The following is a 20,000-nucleotide window of genomic DNA, read 5'->3' on the forward strand; positions in this document are numbered from 1 at the left end:
AAAAGGAAATAAATGTGAATAGAGTACAGAAATTAAAATTGACGTCTAAAGTAAATAAGACACAGATTTGAATATGTTATGTATTTGTTTCTTGAAAGACTGTATTGGAATAGTCTCTCGTTATACAAATATTGGAAAATTTAGCTTTTGTGTGGAATAGACTACTACAATTATGTTCCTTACGCTTGTGTAGTTATTAAATTTTTTTCTCTTTTGTTGGTATAACTGAAGAAGAATTGTATAAGGTAGTTTTTTCTCTTCTGTGCACTTCCATCATGATTATTTAACAAAATTACAAAGCAGAGGAATAACTGCATCTAGGAATTATGTTATAAACTAAAAAAACAAAAAACAAGGACAGTATGCAGACAAAATGAAATAGACACAATAAGAAATGAATAATGAATTGCATCATTTTGCATTAACCAGGTTCTGCAGCGGATGAAACACAACATAAAAGAGAATTAATTTTTTTTTTCTTCTTCCAAATGAGGAACCCAATTGAATTCGAAATGTCACAATTTGATATTCTTTTATTAATGTGTCAGTGTTTTGTTTTCTAGTTTGTGCATTTTGTGAGTGAGAATCAGCCTTTAAAAGGAAATAGTAGTTTATATGTTAATCGCAGAATTTTTAAATGTAGTTTATGCTTTAGTATATATATTTGTTTATTTTGAGCAACCTTCGCAAAGAAGTTATAAATTGCATATATATATTTATACTATATATATATATATTTTTTTTTTAAATTATGATTATTTTTTTGCTAAAAATCTTTTAGGTAAATATGTAGAATATGGCTGACCCAGACGACCCAGCTACTGATGGTGGCTTAGCCCAAGCGGTAAATGAGGAGGTGATAGTGAGTCTTCCTGCCGTGGCTGCAGCTGTGGCAGCGGCTACGACCATATCTACAGGAACGCACAGCTCCACAGCTTCTCAGGCTACCATAGCCTCCACGCTTTCTAGTTCCTCTACAATGAATGCTACACCCCCTCCTGGTAATTAAAAGAAAAATAGTTGTGTTTTTCTTCTCTTTTACTTGGTGCAATTACTGATTTACATACCACACAAATTCTAAATTGGTCTTAATCTTCTGGGTTAAGGCCATTTGATACACAAACATTTCATAAATGCTACATAAGTAGTTGCATTAACTGTAATTACTCTCACCCATGTGATTCTGGAATCAAGAATTCTAGACACAGCTCTTGCAATGAAACTGTAGTGTGTTTAGTCTTGGAAAAGAGAAGCTGGCAACTCACTTGTACTCCGTTTTGTTAAGTGTATGTTTTATTCTAATCAATTGACACTTAGTACTTGTGTTTACATATGTTTAGGATTTTAAAAGTCAAGTACAATATATTTATCCTTAATACAACAATCCTGAGACTGGACAGAATACAGGTGAGAATGAAGTTCGACTTCTGGGCATTCTAATTATTCATTGGAGTGAAACATTATTATTTATTGAATTATGTAATGAAGAGATCAATCACCCTACCTTGAGACTGTGGCTGTGATTCCCAACACACTAATGTGTAAGGCTTCCCAAGACCACCAGCCTTGTGCTCCACTAACCCTCATAATTGCATTAAGCACTTGTGATCTTTTCTCTACCACTAAGTGAATAAGAGTTTCCACTAACTGACATGTGTTAAATGGCAGTATGTTATTTACTGTTTGCAATGTATTGTACAGAAGAATGTTTGGAACTGATTCTGGTGTAGAACTGTTTGCTAGATGAACAAGACAGTGATAATCTTGTTTGGGAATTCTTTTTTTTTTACTGTCAAGATGGACATCCAAATTTTGCCATTATAGGCCTTATGGTGGCACCAGGTAAGGGTCATTTCTTCATACACTGAGCAGTGGATAGGGAACATGGGTTTAAATGCTTAAGCCACGAGGAAGGCCGTTGCCGAGAGGAGTTAGGTCAGTGGTAGTGGTGGTGTGCGAGTGGGACCCGCTCACAGTTCAGGAAAATTACAGCACTTTTGCTTTCTGTTCATGTTACTGGGAAAGGAAATGATACATTTTTGAGAATACCAATATATATATATTTTTTTTCTGTAGAGAAGATTTTTTTACTGTTCGTCATGGTATTGGGAGAAGAAATGATACCTTTGTGAAGATATCAAGATACTGATCTGCTTCATTCAGCGAATAAGATAAACACCTCAGGATGAAACGAACGAAAACTTTGCCTCCAAACCTTCGACGTCCTTTGATGATCCCAAAGACTAGTAATCCGAGTAATCAGAGTAGTAATAATAACTCACCGGCAGATGATACCGTGTCACTGTATACATACCGGCTGCACGTCGGAACAACTCAGACATTCGAACTTACGCTACAAAATCCTCCCCCATCTCCTCTAAGGTTGTTATAGTTTTTATTATGAATTGAAGATTGTTGATGATATTTCTCTTGTCATGGAATATTTGTAGTTTGCACATTTTTCATTTTTATATTTATCAATTTCTGGGAGAGTTACTTGGGTTAAAAAAAAAGGAATTGTAGCAAAATAAATTTTAATTTAACATATTTAACATATTTCACGTATTTACCTATGTAATTAAACACAACTGAAAACATGATACTTGGTTTGAAATGTAAAGATAGTATTATTTGATGTGTACCTAACTGATATAAAACCCAACAAAGACAAAGGCAGAGAGACGAACGAGACATAAAGGATAACCATCCACCAATTACGCACACCCCCTCCACACCCTCACTCCACTCGAGTGGTGACGGGTCATCCTTGCACTCACCAATACTATCACCAAGTCTTGGCCGGCGAATCAGCGTGCCCGGAGTGGCAGTCTTCAAAAGGTTGCTCCTTGATCGATTAATCACTGGCACCACCAAACAAGGTATCAGATCTTCAAGGTGTAGTGTCTCTCTTAGATTTGATATTGGAGCTAAAGTATGTATGTACCTATTTTACTCTGTATAAAATGTATGGGAATATATTCTTAAATATCCTGTTTTGGGAAATATACAAGAATGACTTCCTTTACATTCTATATGAAGTTAAGGATGGAGTTTAGGCTGGTAGTGTTATACCCGGTATGTTTTAAACTGAAGTAAAGCTGAGCACTGAGTATAACGGGGTAATCCTGATGATAAGGTGCTGATACCAAACATCACAGCTAAAAAATTAATAATTTAGAAACAGTAGTTTTAATTATCATAAGGGTAAAGTAAAGTAGAACTGTACAAGGAAAAGAGATGCTGGATTTATTGTTTCTGTATTTATATTGTAGTTAGATGCCTATTTACAACACTGGCTTAAAAGAAGCATTATTCATATCAGAGAAGATCATTAAGGTATACTTATCTCTTGTCTGTTAAACCATATCTGGAGTAATCTGTTATCAAACACAAGTGATAACCATTGATAAGAGGAGCTCAAGTTGTTTGGCTTTGCACCAGTGATAATTTCATACTAACTGTGAACTGTGACTTTTTAGAGTTTGAAAACTATGTAAGGTTGTTTATCTAATATGACAGAAGTAAATATGATAACAAAGAATAGAAAGCAAAGAAGTGACCTTTGACATTATTTAGAAGGGTGGATAATTAGAAGTAATGTGCAACAGTATTTAGAAAACAAATTTTGACTTACAATGAAACTGCACACTGTACTATTGAATACCTATAAAGCAATTTGATGACAATTATCAGGAATTACACAATATGAGATAAAGAGTTGTTGCGTATAGAATGTTGCGCCAAACCTACAATGTTGCAACTGGTCCTTTAAGAAAAGTAACTACAGCTGTATATAGAATTATCAATTCAAGTGATACAAGTGCACCAGAGCCCACACTTATTTCAGGTAGTAAGTGTTTATAAGATGTATTAGTAGTTGAAACTATCCAGTATGTAAATTGATGGTTAAAAATTTGGGAAATGTGTGTGTGTGTGTGCATGTGTGTGTGTGTGTGTGTGTGATGTGTGTGTGTGTGTGTGTGTGTGTGTGTGTGTGTGTGTGTGTGTGTGTGTGTGTGTGTGTGTTTTTTGTTTGTGTGTGTGTGTGTGTGTGTGTGTGTGTGTGTGTGTGTGTGTGTGTGTGTGTGTGTGTGTGTGTGTGTGTGTTGTGTGTGTGTGTGTGTGTTGTGTGTGTGGTGTGTGTGTTGCTGTGTGTGTGTGTGTGTGTGTGTGTGTGTGTGTGTGTGTGTGTGTGTGGGGTGTGTGTGTGGTGTGTGGTGTGTGTGTGTGTGGTGTGTGTGCAGAAGAGAGGAGGAGAGAGAGAGAGAGAGAGAGAGAGAGAGGAGAGAGAGGGGAGAGAGAGGAGAGAGAGGAGAGAGGGAGGGAGAGGAGAGAGGAGAGAGGGAGAGGAGAGAGAGGAGGAGAGAGAGGAGAGGGAGAGAGAGAGAGAGGGAGAGAGAGAGAGAGAGGGAGAGAGAGAGGAGAGAGGAGAGAGAGAGAGGGAGGGAGGAGGGGAGGGGAGAGAGGAGGAGAGGGAGAGGAGGGAGGGAGAGAGAGAGAGGAGGGAGAGGGAGAGAGAGAGAGAGAGAGAGAGAGAGAGAGAGAGAGAGAGAGAGAGAGAGAGAGAGAGAGAAACAGAAAGTATGAATGAGAATGAACTCTTCCACAATAAAAAATTATGTAACTGATTTTTGATATTACGTTTTCAATAGGATCATATTTTTAACATCATGTATTTTTAGAATGGAATCAGAATATAATTTAATATGTATATCAAGATTTTTATTGTTTATGTTTATGTTTTTAATGATATTTTCAGACTAATCATTTTCAGTCTGGAACATAGAATTCTTTTACATGTAATGTATTTTTGCAGTGTCCCCTCACAACCACCACCAATAATATTTATTACCTATACTGACAATGACTAGGGCCTATTCATTCATGGTAACAGGTGTAGGGGTTTAGTTTTATTTTTTTCTGCGTGTTTCGTAGAATGATGAATGAGTTCGAATCTTAGGGGGAGTGGGTTTGAATCCTTATCAGGTCGCTTATTTATTTACTCTGATATTTCACTACACAAGTTTTCATTAGTTCCTTACGACAGGGACATTCAAACGGCTAGACCATTAGACCTTTTTAGAATCGTTGAAGGTTCAGTTCTTCGTACTGGCTCGACAGATGGTGATGAGGTCGGCGAACGAGGGCCGGGCGATGGGAGAGAGGCAGGGCAGGAGGAGCTTCTGGAGATTAATAGTGACGAAGAAAATGAGCAGTCGTCATCTACAAATGACGGCACAAATTCCGCTGACCCAGCTTCTGAGCGCTCGCACACAGTAGTTTCAGGTGAGGATTTTTGTTAGGGTATGAGGAAGAGAATGCTTAAGTCGCTGTTATTCAGGAAGAGTGGAAGTATTTTGTGATTGCAAAAGCAAATAATTTTATTTATTTATTTATTCATCTATTTCATTTTATTTTATTTTATTATTTATTCACTTTTGTTTAGATTAAATATTTTAGTTTATTTGTTTATTTATTTATTTAATTTTATTTTATTATTTATTCACTTTTGTTTAGATTAAATATTTGCTGTAATTCTGTAATATAGGTTTATGGTTCATTAAACTGATTTATATTTTTTCATTTATTAAGCTAAATTTTACTCTTCTTATATTCAGATGTTCATAGAGATATGATACATGATAATGAATTATATATATTTTTAATGCATCTACAAGTGAGAACTTCCTCTACTGATTTTACTTGCTTGATTGAAGTAGACTACTAGCTAATGCAGTTTTTTTACTTATTTACTTTTAAGTATGAAAAATCTATATTTAATTTTTTTTCTTTTTTTTGCAAAAAGCTAGAAATTCTTGCTCTCCTTTCCTAGATTCAAGTACTGATGGCAGTGGCGGAGGTGGTAGTGGCAATGCGTGCGGACAGGCATCCGCCCTCTTACCCTGGGGTGCAAGGAAGGAGAGGGCACAGTTCCCTGCCACAGTCCATGTTGATACAGACTTGCGACCAGGAGAGTTTGTCATGCGGACCCTGTTTGCCGAGTTCACAGTCATGGCTGACAAGAAGATCGAAGCAGTCATGCAAGAACCTTTGGTAAGGCATCAGGTTTAGTATGAGGTTAGATTGAAATGGATAAAATGTGTTCATTGTTAATCATGGGATGCAAAATTTTCATACTGCTTTAGAAAATGTCTTTAATGAAGATAATCATATTTTAGAACAGACCTCACTATTCCAGCAGCTTTATTGGTTCTTGGCATTGCTTTGAAACTGCCTTTTATTGGTTTTCATGACCACTGCTCGGCCAGTGGTGTTGCATTGCACTAAACATTCCCCACAGAACAGACATTTTGTTGAAAATAAATTGCAGTAAACCTTTTTCTTCTTCTTCTTCTTTTTCTTTTTCTTTTTTATATTATGATGAAGGTTGGGAATGATTGGTTTTATGTAGTATATCTAAACAAAAAGTTGCATGTCTGACTGGCCAAATAAGTTCTTGTTGGAATAAAATGCCAGTGATCAGCAACCTGCATCATTGCATTTAAGAAAAGAAAAAGAAGAAAGAAGAAAAGGGAGGGAGAGATTTGATTTGATTTGCTAAGAATTTATTGAGAAAGAGAGAGAGAAAGAGAGAAAAGAGAGAAGAGAAGAAGAGAGAGAGAAGAGAGAGAGAAAGAGAGGACGAGAGAAGAGAGAGAGGACGAGAGGAGAGAGAGAGAGAAGAGAAGATTGGAGAAGAGAGGAGAGAGAGAGAGGAGAGAGAGAGGAGGGAAGAGAGGAAGAGAGAGAGAGAGAGAGAGAGAGAAAAATAAATAGTTTATACTTGTATATTTTGTAATACAGCTATACATTATTTTGCCATAATCAACTTGATCTTTTTTCCCTTGCTCTATAGGAACGTAGTCTATCTAAGAGCTTGCAGCGAGGTGAAGATCCAACATTTGACCAGCTGTTATTAGCATTTGGATGCGTCGCTGAACATTGTTTGCCCTCTCTCCTGCGAACGCTCTTCTCCTGGTATGATCGGCAGGGAGTGGAATGGGGCGCAACAGACAGCAAATATAAACAGGATCCTAGCAAGAGCAAAGGGTGAGAGAGTAGATGCAGTGTTTGAATCTCAAGAATCTTATATTGTGACATATGTGTCCATGATAAAGAGTTGCACTGGTTATTGATTTTTCATCCAAGTGGAGTATGGTAAATGATTATTAATTTTTTCAATTGACTGGAGGTATCTGAAATCTTTACAGTATCTTTATGATTACTTCCCATTTTCTTTTCTGTTATCATTTACAGAGTAAATGATAGCAGGATGTGAGGCTTTGTCTGAAGTATACCATATCACATTTATTTTCTTATTCTCCATATGCAGGGTTGATGCAGGCTCAAATGTTGACCGGGAAACTATACAGGAACGCAGAGACCTTGCGGTGGAATTCATATTTTGTTTAGTACTCATTGAAGTGTTGAGACAGTTGGCAGTGCATCCTGGACATGATGACTTGGTGCGCCACATAGAAGATATTGCTTTTAAGCATTTCAAGTATAGGGAAGGGTAAGGCACTTTGTTTTTTCTCTCTTTGTTCTTAAAGAAACTATTGTTGAGTATTGTAATTTGCTTTTGATTTTGAGGAGAAAAAAAATGTGTGTGCAATATATTTGTGCATTTCTTTCAGTGTTCAAAATAATCCCAACGGTGCCAATATTAACACCATTGCTGACTTATATGCCGAGGTCATTGGTGTCCTGGCACAGTCACGCTTCCAGTCAGTCAGAAGACGATTCATGGCAGAACTGAAAGAGCTGCGGGCAAGAGAACAGTCATCAGTCACAACGCAAAGCATTACTTCTCTCTTGATGGGGATGAAGTTCTTTAGGGTTAAGGTGAGTCAAGTGGTGAAGGGAAGATGAGGACGACTGTAGATGGCTAAAGATGAGATCATGACACTTTTAGGTATTATTGTTATTTTCATATATATATATATATATATTATTATATTAATATATATATATATATATATATATATATATATATATATATATATATATATATATATATATATATATTATATATATATATATATATATAATCACTGTATATTCTCATCTCGGCAAATGTAACTTTATTGAAAATGGTATAAAATCAGCCTTAGTTAATACCTGTTTGTAAGTTGCTGAAAAGTCATGATATCTGATTAATAGATCATGGAGGAATGAATAATGCATGGAGACAAGGTAATGTCAATGATGAATAACTATGAATAATTTCACTCCTTTCAGATGGTGCCAATTGAGGAATTTGAAGCCTCTTTTCAGTTCATGCAAGAATGTGCTCAGTATTTCTTAGAAGTTCGAGACAAAGATATCAAGCATACCTTGGCTGGGCTCTTTGTGGAGATTCTGGTTCCAGTTGCTGCTGTAAGTGTGGAGGTTTTTCTTTGGTATATTTTAGCTGAAATCTGTAAATAATTGTATGAAAAATGCAAGAATGTGCTCAGTATTTCTTAGAAGTTCGAGACAAAGATATTCAGCATACTTGCTGGGGTCTTGGAGATTCTGTTCAGTTGCTGCTTATGTGGTTTTCTTTGTATATTAGCGAAGCTGTATAATTGTATGAAAAAGGGAAATTATTATCTAATAAGAGGGAGAGCTGGTGATATGAATAAACATTTTATGATGTCAGGTAATAAGTTCTAATCAGATATATCATCTAAGTCAATTTTGTGTAAAGAAGGCAGTTTAATGGACAAAAAAATAAGAGCATAGATCCACCCTAGCCATCAGTCATATCCTAATTAGGCCTGCTACAAATTGTTGTTCTGGCATAGTGTGTAAGTGAATCTCACAGTGTGCCATTCCTAGTGGCAGCCTTAAGTGTCTACTTTGGTTTGATCCTGATTTACTACACACCTCATAGTGGGTGTGGGTAGATTTGCAGTAATCCTGCTCTTTCCTACAATATGTGACTAAAGTGGGTCTTTATAGTACCAGACATGTGTTCTACTCACATGCATCATCAGTGTTTGCATTATTCCTCTGTTCCAGCTCAATTCTTCATTGCTGTGTTTTTGTTCCCCTCTTATCATTTTCACACAGTAGGCAAACATCCCACCGGATCTTGATTGACCAGAGAACAAGGAATTTGATGGAAGGAAATTGTTTTTTTCTGTTGGAGATTTCTCTTCTAGGATTGTCGGTCTTGGGTTTAAGTATCTAATTAACTTATCTTGCATTAGTAGAAGTGAGCACAGAAGAATAGTAGTTGAGGATTTAAAGGGTTAATGGAGGCAGGTGTATTGATCTCTCTTCCTGGTTTCTTGTTTTACAAGGTAATGATCCCAGCTGAACAAAAGTTACTCATTTGATATATGTAATTAGGTTATTATACCTGATTGCTATAATTTTCACACCAGACTCTCAGACAGGAAAAGAGCATATTCCATCCATCAGATGCTTCATTTCAAGGAAAAATTAAGGGGAGTTTTATAATTGATTAGATGATGTTAATCTATGGATGTCTTTTTTAAGCTTACTAGCAATTTACATAACGCTGCAGATTATCAATTTAACTTTTAAACTTTCCCCAGACTGTAAAACATGAAGTGAATGTGCCCTGTCTGAAGTACTTTGTGGAGATGCTGTATTCTACGACCTTAGACATGGCAACAAGGAACAAGCACCGCTTACCTATCTTCCCACTTGTTACTTGTCTGCTGTGTGTATCACAGAAAACATTTTTCTTGAGCAACTGGCACTATTTTCTTGCAATGTGTCTGCAGCACCTGAAAAACAGAGATCCCAAAATGTCCCGAGTAGCTCTAGGTAGGTTATTTGTTCTTTTATATTTTCACGTATAAATAAATACATGCTAATGAATATCATGATTTACAAAATATCAGAAGTGCAATAGCAAGTAAGGAAATGTAACTTGACAAGTTATCATGATATAATCTATGCCACTGTGAATATATATGCTTATGTGAATGAATGTTAAAACTTCACCATCTATAGGAAATGACACTTACTATTCCAGAGTCACTGTATCGCCTGCTGTGGGTCTACATGATCAGGATCAAGTGTGAGAGCAATTCAGCCACTCACTCTCGACTAGCTAGCATCGTCAACTCCCTCTTCCCGAAAGGTTCCAAGGGAGTTGTCCCAAGAGATACTCCCCTCAATATATTCGTGAAAATCATTCAGTTTATTGCCCAGGTAATATAAGGAGATTATATTTGCCAGTAGTGAATACACTTTTGAAATTCTGTTTTAGTTGATTGATTTCCTTTTTTTATTACTTACCCGGTGAATGCACTTCTAACATTATATTTTTCACAATACAGGAAAGACTAGACTTCGCAATGCGTGAAATCGTCTTTGACCTGCTCTCTGTGGGACGTCAGATCAAGATCATCATGACCCCAGAACGCATGTCTATTGGCCTGCGAGCTTTCCTGGTTGTGGCAGACAGCCTCCAGCAGAAAGAAGGTGACCCCCCAATGCCCCGCACAGTTGGAGTTCTGCCATCAGGAAACACCCTGAGGGTCAAGAAAACATTCTTGAATAAGGTTAGTGGGATCAGTGTTTTGAGTGAAGGGAAGTATTTTGTAAAAAAGGAGGTTTATAGACTATGATATTATGATCACCATTTCGTAAGAGAAGAGGATTTGAGAATAGAAAAATGAAAATGTATTTAAAGCTGCAGAAATATACATCTGAAATAACCCCTAGATAAAATAATCTGAATCAGAAGTAATGTTTAACTTAAATATAATTTCTTCCTTTCAGATGTTAACAGAAGACACAGCCAGAAACATTGGAATTTCTGCATACTACCCACTTGTCCGAAAGTCCTTCAATGATATCTTGAAAGCACTTGATAGCCAGTTTGGAAGACCACTCATGATGACAAACACCCAAAATGTTAACAAGGTAATTGTGGGATAGTGTTTGAAACCAAATGTTGTTGGTTATTGTTAATACAGTGATAGAAAACTTTGCTGTTTGAAAACACAATAATCTTAAGTCAAAATATTCTGCCAAATTTTCTGTAGTAACAAAAATGCTTTCAGGAGGAATACCATTCTATTTTAAATGTTCAGTATATTTTGTATGAATTTACAGTTTTGCTAATTGCAAAAATAGCATTTTGCATTTTAAATATTTAGGGATATTTTTCTTATTAATGATCATATAAGCTTACAATAGTCACTATTGTAAGCTTAGATACTCAGTGAAATGTTTTGGAAAAGTTAATTTGCATGAATTTGGTCATTATTGTTTTTGATAGTCAGTGAAACAAAAGTATGGAATGTAATCAACAGAAAGCCTAAATATTACTACACTCTACTAGGAACCTGATGAAATGATCACGGGTGAACGCAAGCCCAAGATTGACTTGTTCCGAACGTGTGTGGCTGCAGTCCCTAGGCTCATACCAGATGGGATGTCTGGCAGAGATCTAGTGGACATGCTCAGCCGACTCACGGTGCACATGGATGAGGAACTGAGAGCTCTAGCCTTCCAGAGTCTGCAGACTCTTGTTCTGGATTTCCCAGAGTGGCGGCATGATGTTGTATATGGTACAGGATTTGTGTTTTATTTATTGTAAATATTATAAAAATGTTTCTTTATCTGTTATTGTTGTTATCAGTAATTGATATATTTGTTATTAGTATCATTTATAATTTACTGCTGTTGCTTTAGGTATGATATGCAACTTGTTCTAAAGTGCTTTTGTATTTTTGTGGTATTCTTAAACGGAAATGTACATATTACTTTAATTTTTTTTTGGTTTGAATAATCTAAACAAATATGTGATTGTTTTTACTGCATTACATAAAAATTTGTAATTTCAGGTTTTATCCAGTTTATTGTCAAAGAAGTAGGGGACACATCTCCCCAGCTTTTGGACAATGGTGTCAGAATGTTGCTACAGATACTCACAGCCTGGAAGAATGCTCTGACAAATACCAATACCACATCCAATGCCAACAAACGTGATCCAGGTGTTGGCGATTTACACCATCTCCATCTACACCAGGTGAATACATCTTAAGTTATTTTCACCCCTTGCATCTAGTGAAGCCTCTGTAGGTATCATGGTTATAAGCCAGATTTTCCCTTAACCAATGATGCTGGTCAAATAGGGGTAATCTTATGCCTTATGTTGTATATTGGCATAGGGGTTGGTCGTCCAGGTAGATTTCTAACAAAACTATGAATTCTCTCGTCTCCCTTAGAGATATTGTACCAGCAACTCCCTCCAGATTCATTGGGAATCCTCCTGACATTCCTTTTTGTGAGATTTTACAGTTAGAGGGTTAATGAGATGGGTTACTGTTATTAGGAGGGGGTCCCTTGTGTTCCCTACGTGGTGCAGTAGTAGTGTTCTTGTCTAGCAGTCTTGCTGACCCACGTTTAGATTGTGCACAGCCAGTGGATGGTAACCATGGCCAGTCCTTGCACATGGGGTAATTTAAAAGCAAACTAAGCAGACAACCTGTCATACCAAACATTTGTGGCAAATGGAATTAACTAAATTATTATCATTATAGATTATTATTATGATAAAATCACATTGTTCAGATAAGTAAAACACTTTCACCTAGTCACTCTATAACTGCTTGTAGTTTGAGAGTTGGAGTTCTTGTAGAAGATTTTATAGTGGAAGTATGGCTGATATGGAAATAAAAGATAGATTGGAAAGTTTAAATCTATCATTCATGAGAGTAAAAGGAATAATATAGTCTTTTCTATTTACAGATCTGTTCATCAATTAACTGTTTTCTTGAACAAATGTTTTTTTATACTCAAAATGTATTGTACAACATATCCATTGCCGATTTGTCTTTCCACAGAGAGGAGACCACAGCGATGTATTACGACTGGCTGAAGGCTTTGCATTAGTACTGTTATGCAGCTGTCGTCAGGCTCCAAGGAGAGTATCCGTGGCTATCATGAGAGAAGTTAAGCAGTTGGCCAAAGTTTTAGGGGAAGAGGATCCTATCAACAACCCTGTGATTGATGTTATGGATAAGTAAGATCTTACATCTTTTATTTTTTATATTTATTTAAGTACTTGTTAGTTTATTTGTTTACAGTTATGGCTTTTTTGTGCTGTATAATGTGAGTTGTGAGGCATATCTGTCTTATAAGGTATAGTAAGATTTTCATACTTACTGTTTGTTCTTGTCTGGAATCAGTTCATGTTTTCATGAAAAAATTATCTGTTTTTATCAGATGGTGTGGCTGTGTTGTTGAGAGTGTACTAACACTTCTACCAGCTGGTGAGAGGTCTGCAGTTGCAGCAACCACAAATATTGATTTACAGTGGCTTGCTGACCGTAGTTCATCTGTGTGGACAGGAGGTAAAAATGACTCCTGCATACTGTTATTTTTTGTATCCTCCATTTAGTTACTTAAAATGGTAGATGCTTGTTTGTTACCTTGAATTAGTCATTTATAAAGTGTCTTAAAGAATTGGATTTTTTTCTCAGGATCATTTATATATGGTATTTTGCCTTATTGTACATAAGGGTAATAATTAACTGTCTCCATTTAAGTTGCCAATATAGTGAGGTTCAACTTGTGTATTCGTAGTTTCAGCTTCATTTTTTTTTCTTCTTCTTCTTCGTCTTCTTCTTCTTCTTCTTCTTCTTTTTTCGTCCATCTCTGATGGGAGGTCAAAGACATATATTTCACATTCCCATTTTTCTCTTGCAAGTATGATTATGGTCTAAAATTTCAATCCCTTCCCTTTATTTATTTATAGATAGGTTTTTCATAATTGACTTCTTCTTTTGAAGGATTTGTAGTTCATATCAACCCATTTTTCTTATGATTTCCCATAAAGGCTTTGTAGAAGACAGCAGTGTGAAAAGTGTAAGTGTCCAGCATCTGCCCTGTGAAGATGTGTGGGCCTTAGTCCTTTGTGGCTTCATTCACCATGGGCGTGTCCTGTCTTCCTGCCCCCAAGCCATAAGCCACGCCTGGCCTATTGTGTACACAAGAGCAAATTCTCTCTACTCTATTGTCGACCCAACGTAAGTATGGCTGTCTGTCTTTTTTTCCTTTTAGTATGAGAAAAGTGGAGAATCTGGAAAGTATTTAGAAGATGAGAAATGAATATGTTTAAAGGAAAGATGTATTGGGATATGGGAAAATGTTTAATGATGGGCAGTAAATATGTGAAATTAGAACTTATTGACATGATTCACAGCATCTCTGTATTTAGTTTTTCTACCTGCATATTATACAATATGTTAATATATTAATAATGCTCACAATTCTAATATCATGACCTTGGTGAAACCTGCAGACCGCCCAATGACAACCGTGCCTCGCTCCTGCGCAGTGCTACCCAGATGAAGAAGCCAATAAGTGAGCGAGATGTGTACATGAATCTCTGGAGGAATTATGTTGTCCTTGCTTGTCGTGTTGTTCCAGCCATTACCAAGACTCCTTTTATTAGATGTGCATCACCCGATATTAGTCTTGGGTAAGGTGGAGATAATATATGTATGGGACTGCTAATGAATGTGCTTGGAATATGGATATGCTCGATTCATTTGATATATCATTAGAGTGTAATGGTTTAGGTTTTTGTAGCCAATTTTTTTCTGATAATGGATATATTTAGGGTTCTGTAATTCCATAATCCTCAGATTTTGTCTCAGAAACAAATTGTCCTTAATTCCAAACCATTTTTCCAGATCTTCCCCAGATAGCGGAGCTGGTGGAGATAGAGGAAGTGACCGTCATAACCCTGGATATTCAGTGTCTCCACTCTGCCTGTATAAGCTCTTGGTGCCTCTCTTGCGCTATGAAAGCACAGACATGAGAGATGCTGTTACTCTAGCTCTGGGGAAGATCAACCACATTGCTTTAAGGTAAACCAGAATGGAGTATTCAATTTTGAGATTATTTGTTCATAAAGTTATCCGATACATTTTGGTTGGGAGGATTTCTAAAGGAGGGTTATAATGTAAAGTTACAGTCTCAGCATATAATACACTATTGTTCTGATGAATTATAAGTGCATAATTACTCATGTTCATATTCCCCTCAGTGATTTAATGGAGGAGCTGCTGCCATACATACGTGAAAGTATTGACAGAAAGCAGGAAAACATGCGGCGAAGGAAGAGACGTGATGCTCTGAGAGTGACTTTAGTAAAGTTATTTGAAATGAGCGCAGAGCAAGGAACTTTTGCTCTGAGGTATGCATATCTCTTGAATGTTTTATTTATTGCATATTTAATTTCTTGACTGAAATATAGCTGCATGTTCTAATAAGGCTTTCTTTAGAAAATGAGTAACTGATATCATTTTCTTGAGTTCTTTTGCTAATGCTTGGTTTGTCTTTACACAGTGAAAGTGTCATTGATGGTGATACGGGATCCCTTCAGAAGCGCTACCTAGAATACATGGATGGAGCCCGTCTGTACTTGGAGAATGAAAATGATAAGGATAACACACTACAGCAGATTAAAACGCATTTTTGTCACTTTGTTCGAAAGCTTATTGGCAGTTTTTCATGTAATTATCCTGCAAATTTTTTGTGTTTTTTAACTATTGATTCAGAGATTGTTAGAAATGTTTAAGAAGTGAAAATAGAAACAGGAAGAATCTGAAAAGCACTCGTCTCATTACTTGATATAGGGATATTTTTATAATGCATTGATTTATTAACAGTGGAACAGCGGCAAACCCTCATTCCACGAGCACTTCGGAAGGACCTATTTTACCTGTTTGCATCATGGAGTGGTGTCTTTGGTGCTCCGTTTGGCTTCAAGGTCTGTCATATGTGCTTCTTTTTAAAAGCTTTCAGAAAAAAATGTGTTTTTGAAGATAAATTGATAGAGGAATATGGTTACATATACATCTGTTTATCTCTCTAGCCACTCTTTTTTTTTTTTTCCTTTTTCTTTTGTTCTTATCACTTATTTTCTCTTTGTTCCCTCTTCTTATTTCTTTTTCTTTCTTTTCTTTTTGTTCCTTTTTTTCTACTTTTTTTCTTCTTTGACTTCTTCTTTTCTTTTCTTTCCTTTTTTTTCTATCACTTCTTCTTCTTTTTCTTTTTTTTCCTCTTATCTTGTTTTTGTTCTTCTTTTTGTTCTTGTTCTCTGTCTTCCTTTCTTTTTCTCTTCCTCTTTTCTTATTTTTATTCTTATTCATCCCTAATGCTATTTTTCCCACTTATGATGCAGAGCCCAGACTCTGGAAACCGGCTGCCTTCAGAATTCGAGCTGTGCGCACTCCATGCATCCAGTGCCGTGCTTTGCTGTGGCCCGTCTTTCGACCCTCAGTTACTGGCTGATGATGGTAACATTTATCAGTGGCTTGATGCTCTCCTAGGGTCACATGATGAGAAGGTAGGTAGCATGGCAATGTGATTGTTATTTTTCTTGTAAGTTCAGCTGTCTACTTATTTTTTGTTTGTTTATTTATTTGTTTATTTATTTATTATTATTATTATTTTTTTTTGTATGTTACTTTTACATAGGGCAATGGAAGTATTTTTGGGAAATGGAAAGGACAGAGTGCAGGGATTTTATAAGTTAAAGTGGTACAATTAGCATAATTTTTGCTAGAGGCGGTTAGGTTTGAACTGATGTGGCTATAGTGGATGTGTGTGCAATTTAGTCTTCAGCTGAAAATTTCTGTTGCAGTTGAGAATATCTTCCTAGTAATTCAGTAAGCTTGACAAAGTTCATATCATTCCCTATGATCCTAATATAAGTTTGTTTGTTGCTTCTTAAGAGGAAATCGGAATTGTGGAAGCAGAAGACTAAACATGTCAGTTATATGAATTGCCTTAAAAGTAAAGAAGCTTAACTGATAGGTTGTGGAAAAAAAAATTTGATTAATGAAGGTGAACACTACTGTTGATGAACCCTAATTAATTTACACTATTGCCGTTGATTTACACTATTGCCGAACATTACTTTGATGGATAAGGCTAGGCAGATGTTGAGTCATGCTTAACCTCGCCCTATACCAACCATCTTCTCATGCCCTAGGAATAGTTAGGGTCCTGATCACTCATGATACTGGACAGGCATGTACTCCTGAACACTAGATCCCTATTTAGCTCACAGAGTCATTGGGGAAACTGTTCTGAATGAAATATACAGTTCATTCACATGCATCATAGGAGAAAACATTGGAAAGTCTGACTTAATGTTCCATTGTTATTTTTCCCCTCTTTCTGGTTTAAAAATAAAGGACCATTTTTCCTTTTTTGTAGTTTCATTCTCATCATGTTTGGTTTGATGACATGTTCCACTCTCAGAATCTTGAGCAGTTGTGTTTGATTTTAGAGAAGGATGTTTCCTAAGTAAAACTGTTTAAAGTCAGAAGCAGAAAAACAGGCCAAAGTAAAGACAGATAAAAGTTTTCAAAATCATTTATAGAAACTATGTTTTAAAGTAACTCCCCAGTGTTTAGGAAGTTTTCTGATGCTTGAAAGGTAGTTGATCATGTGACTTCCCCAAGCCATTGAAATGGATGAGGAATTGGTTCATTATGCGTGTGTGTTTTCTTTTCGTGCCTTTGTGTATGCTTATGTACTTGTGCGTATAAATTACTCAAGTGTCCATTTATAGATGTTTATAAGGTAATTTTAATTTTATTGCAATAGTATTATTTTCTAAGTAATTTCGTAAGTTTGTAAGTAATTACTACTTATGTCAGGTGTTTAAGTTATCTTCTAATATTATTTTTTCAGAAGAGTATTTATGCTAACAAAGAGAATCATTAGTTAGCAAATATTAGATTTATGATTCTATTATGCAATTAATTCCCTGCAGTTGACAGCCAATTAAATTAAATGCTTATTAAAAGGAAGTTAAAAATAGTAGTCCTCTTAATAAGACAACATAATATTTTTATATATTAAGAAGTGCAGTAGCTAAAATTTACTTATATTTTGTTGTGGAAGGAAAGTGTGCTGATGGAATCCTCCACATAAGAGATTTTATTGTAGTGTTACATACAGATTTTACTGTAGCTTTCCCAACCACAGATGCTTTTAAATTGGTAGTTATTAACCCAACTAATTCTTGTATTGTGGTACTGACATTGAAGCATCATCATTTAACATGATTAGACACTTAACTAACAATAGTCAAAAAGCTTAAGCTCCATTTTTTTTTTTATGCTGCTGCATGTGTCTTGTAATTTATGTATTTCTCCTGCTGACATTCTTCTCTCTCTTTCTTCTTTCCATATGCGCTCACTAGATAAAAAGCAAGGTAAGTTGGAGTCATATTAATATTTGAATTTTTTTTCATTTAATTTATTTTTCTCTCCTTATAGCATGTTATATATCAAACACTTGTGTTGTTCTGCTTTTGCTAGTAATGTATGGAAAGGTAAGACCAGAAAGGTGTAAACAGGCTCTAGTTTAAAAGACAACTGTAAGCCTCGCATCTGATTCTGCGGCTATTTGAGTGCGCAGTGCGGTGGACAAGTACATTAGGCCCGGGATGCAACTAACGCCACTGGAACAGCAACTTTAAGCTTCTCACAGCAACATCCAGGTACCTTTTTGTTGAATAACTGAACAATTTTTTTTTTTTCTTATCATTTGGGTTCCTGTCGTCTAACTCTGCTAAAGGATTTTCTTATTAGTTTGGTCTAGTCTGATTCTTTATTAAATAATTTTCTGATGAACTGGAACCTCTCGTCATTTTTATTAAAGAATATTCCCATCGTGTAATTTATTTGTTTATTTATTTTTATTTTTATTTTTTATTTTATTTTATTTATTTTATTTATTTATTCTTTTGATCTTTGTGTATACATGTAAATGATAATAGGGAGACTGCATATAATAGGAAGATTTTGATGGTGGCTATTGTGCTATGATTTAGAATATAACAAGATCATGATTCGTGAAGAATCAGATAAAGATTTATGTTTTTTGAAATGTGTTGGAAAATATGTAATGATTTATTTTTTTATTTTTTTTTTTTTCCCATAAGGACTTAGCTGTAGTGTGAGTAACAATCTAAATTCCATTAATTGTTTTATTTGATTTGTTGAAGAGTTAAAAATGGATAAAATTGGCTGGGGTCGGTTCCACCTTTAGTTTGCGACAGTTGTAAATGTGGCTATAACAAGTAAACTAGTAAATATAATGGAAGTATTTAGTTCAGGCTGGACACAGATTTCCCTATTCAAGTAGATTGGAGTTGGAGTAAGTATGGTAATCTGGTGCAGTTGGCTATTCATCAGAGGAGGATAGAGGAAGAGAAATGTAATATTGATTAAAAAAAATATTTATTTATTTATTTATTTATTTATTTATTTTTAGATAATTTCTCTTTTTACACAGGCAAGGAGGGAATCTCATCGTTCTAGCATCACGTATTCAGCTTTCATAGCCGTTGTTTGCAAAGCAGTGCATGGTTGCATGTGTATTTTTTGTGCATGAAAAATGTTACTAATTTTATTAACATGCGGAATTTGAATTTGAGAGTTTTCTCTTTTACATTTAATAACGTGAAGGACTTTGTAACTGAGACGATAGTGGTGATGAGTGTCATAAAAAACTAATGAGTAATAACTTATGATCTACTTAGGTTTTAATGTTTCAAATGACAATGGGGGAAAGGGAAAAGACTTATAGCATAAATATTTAGATATGCCCAAAAGCGTTAAATATTCGCTGAGAAACGAATTCAGTGACGAATTAACAAGATTCGCATTAATATTTACGTGGGGCCAATTTTTTTATGCCGAGGTTTCAGAAATTGTTTATTTATTTGCTTATTTATTCACTTACTTGTTTATCTATTTATTTTCATTATACTTAATGTATGGAAAAAGGACGGGTGGGCGAGAAAGTTGTCCGTGTACCCCAGGTAAAAAAAATCCATGAAGAAATGGTCATTAAACCCGGGAAGACCCCTTTCCTTAGCTCGGAAATCCTCAAAAAATATTGCTTGATTCTCTCTGATTGCTTGGAATGGGGGGGGGGGGGGGTTTATCTCTTCTTCTTGGGCTTCTTTTTTTCTTCTTCTTCTTGTCTTTTTT

At 35.7% G+C, this 20,000-nt stretch overlaps 1 protein-coding gene across 3 annotated transcripts in view; it reads left to right on the forward strand.

Moving 5' to 3' along the window:
- LOC119597062 (protein furry-like) overlaps nt 1-20,000 on the forward strand; it is a 30,766-nt gene that overhangs the window by 2,271 nt on the left and 8,495 nt on the right. Inside the window, exons 2-24 of one of the 3 annotated variants that reach the window (XM_037946515.1) lie at nt 782-1,001; nt 5,113-5,286; nt 5,834-6,054; nt 6,857-7,050; nt 7,334-7,516; nt 7,638-7,845; nt 8,242-8,379; nt 9,549-9,783; nt 9,995-10,173; nt 10,302-10,526; nt 10,747-10,890; nt 11,312-11,540; nt 11,817-12,001; nt 12,819-12,997; nt 13,201-13,328; nt 13,814-14,003; nt 14,279-14,458; nt 14,673-14,849; nt 15,029-15,178; nt 15,331-15,497; nt 15,654-15,754; nt 16,169-16,333; nt 18,203-18,214. In XM_037946515.1, the coding sequence (XP_037802443.1) occupies nt 797-1,001; nt 5,113-5,286; nt 5,834-6,054; nt 6,857-7,050; nt 7,334-7,516; nt 7,638-7,845; nt 8,242-8,379; nt 9,549-9,783; nt 9,995-10,173; nt 10,302-10,526; nt 10,747-10,890; nt 11,312-11,540; nt 11,817-12,001; nt 12,819-12,997; nt 13,201-13,328; nt 13,814-14,003; nt 14,279-14,458; nt 14,673-14,849; nt 15,029-15,178; nt 15,331-15,497; nt 15,654-15,754; nt 16,169-16,333; nt 18,203-18,214 (3,969 nt within the window). In that variant the 5' untranslated portion in view covers nt 782-796. The remainder of the gene's footprint in view (nt 1-781; nt 1,002-5,112; nt 5,287-5,833; nt 6,055-6,856; nt 7,051-7,333; nt 7,517-7,637; nt 7,846-8,241; nt 8,380-9,548; nt 9,784-9,994; nt 10,174-10,301; nt 10,527-10,746; nt 10,891-11,311; nt 11,541-11,816; nt 12,002-12,818; nt 12,998-13,200; nt 13,329-13,813; nt 14,004-14,278; nt 14,459-14,672; nt 14,850-15,028; nt 15,179-15,330; nt 15,498-15,653; nt 15,755-16,168; nt 16,334-18,202; nt 18,215-20,000) is intronic. The other 2 variants (XM_037946516.1, XM_037946517.1) reach the window with 2 other exon arrangements.

Source organism: Penaeus monodon, chromosome 38 (assembly GCF_015228065.2).
Source record: "Penaeus monodon isolate SGIC_2016 chromosome 38, NSTDA_Pmon_1, whole genome shotgun sequence".
In the NCBI taxonomy this organism is placed as follows: domain Eukaryota; kingdom Metazoa; phylum Arthropoda; class Malacostraca; order Decapoda; family Penaeidae; genus Penaeus; species Penaeus monodon.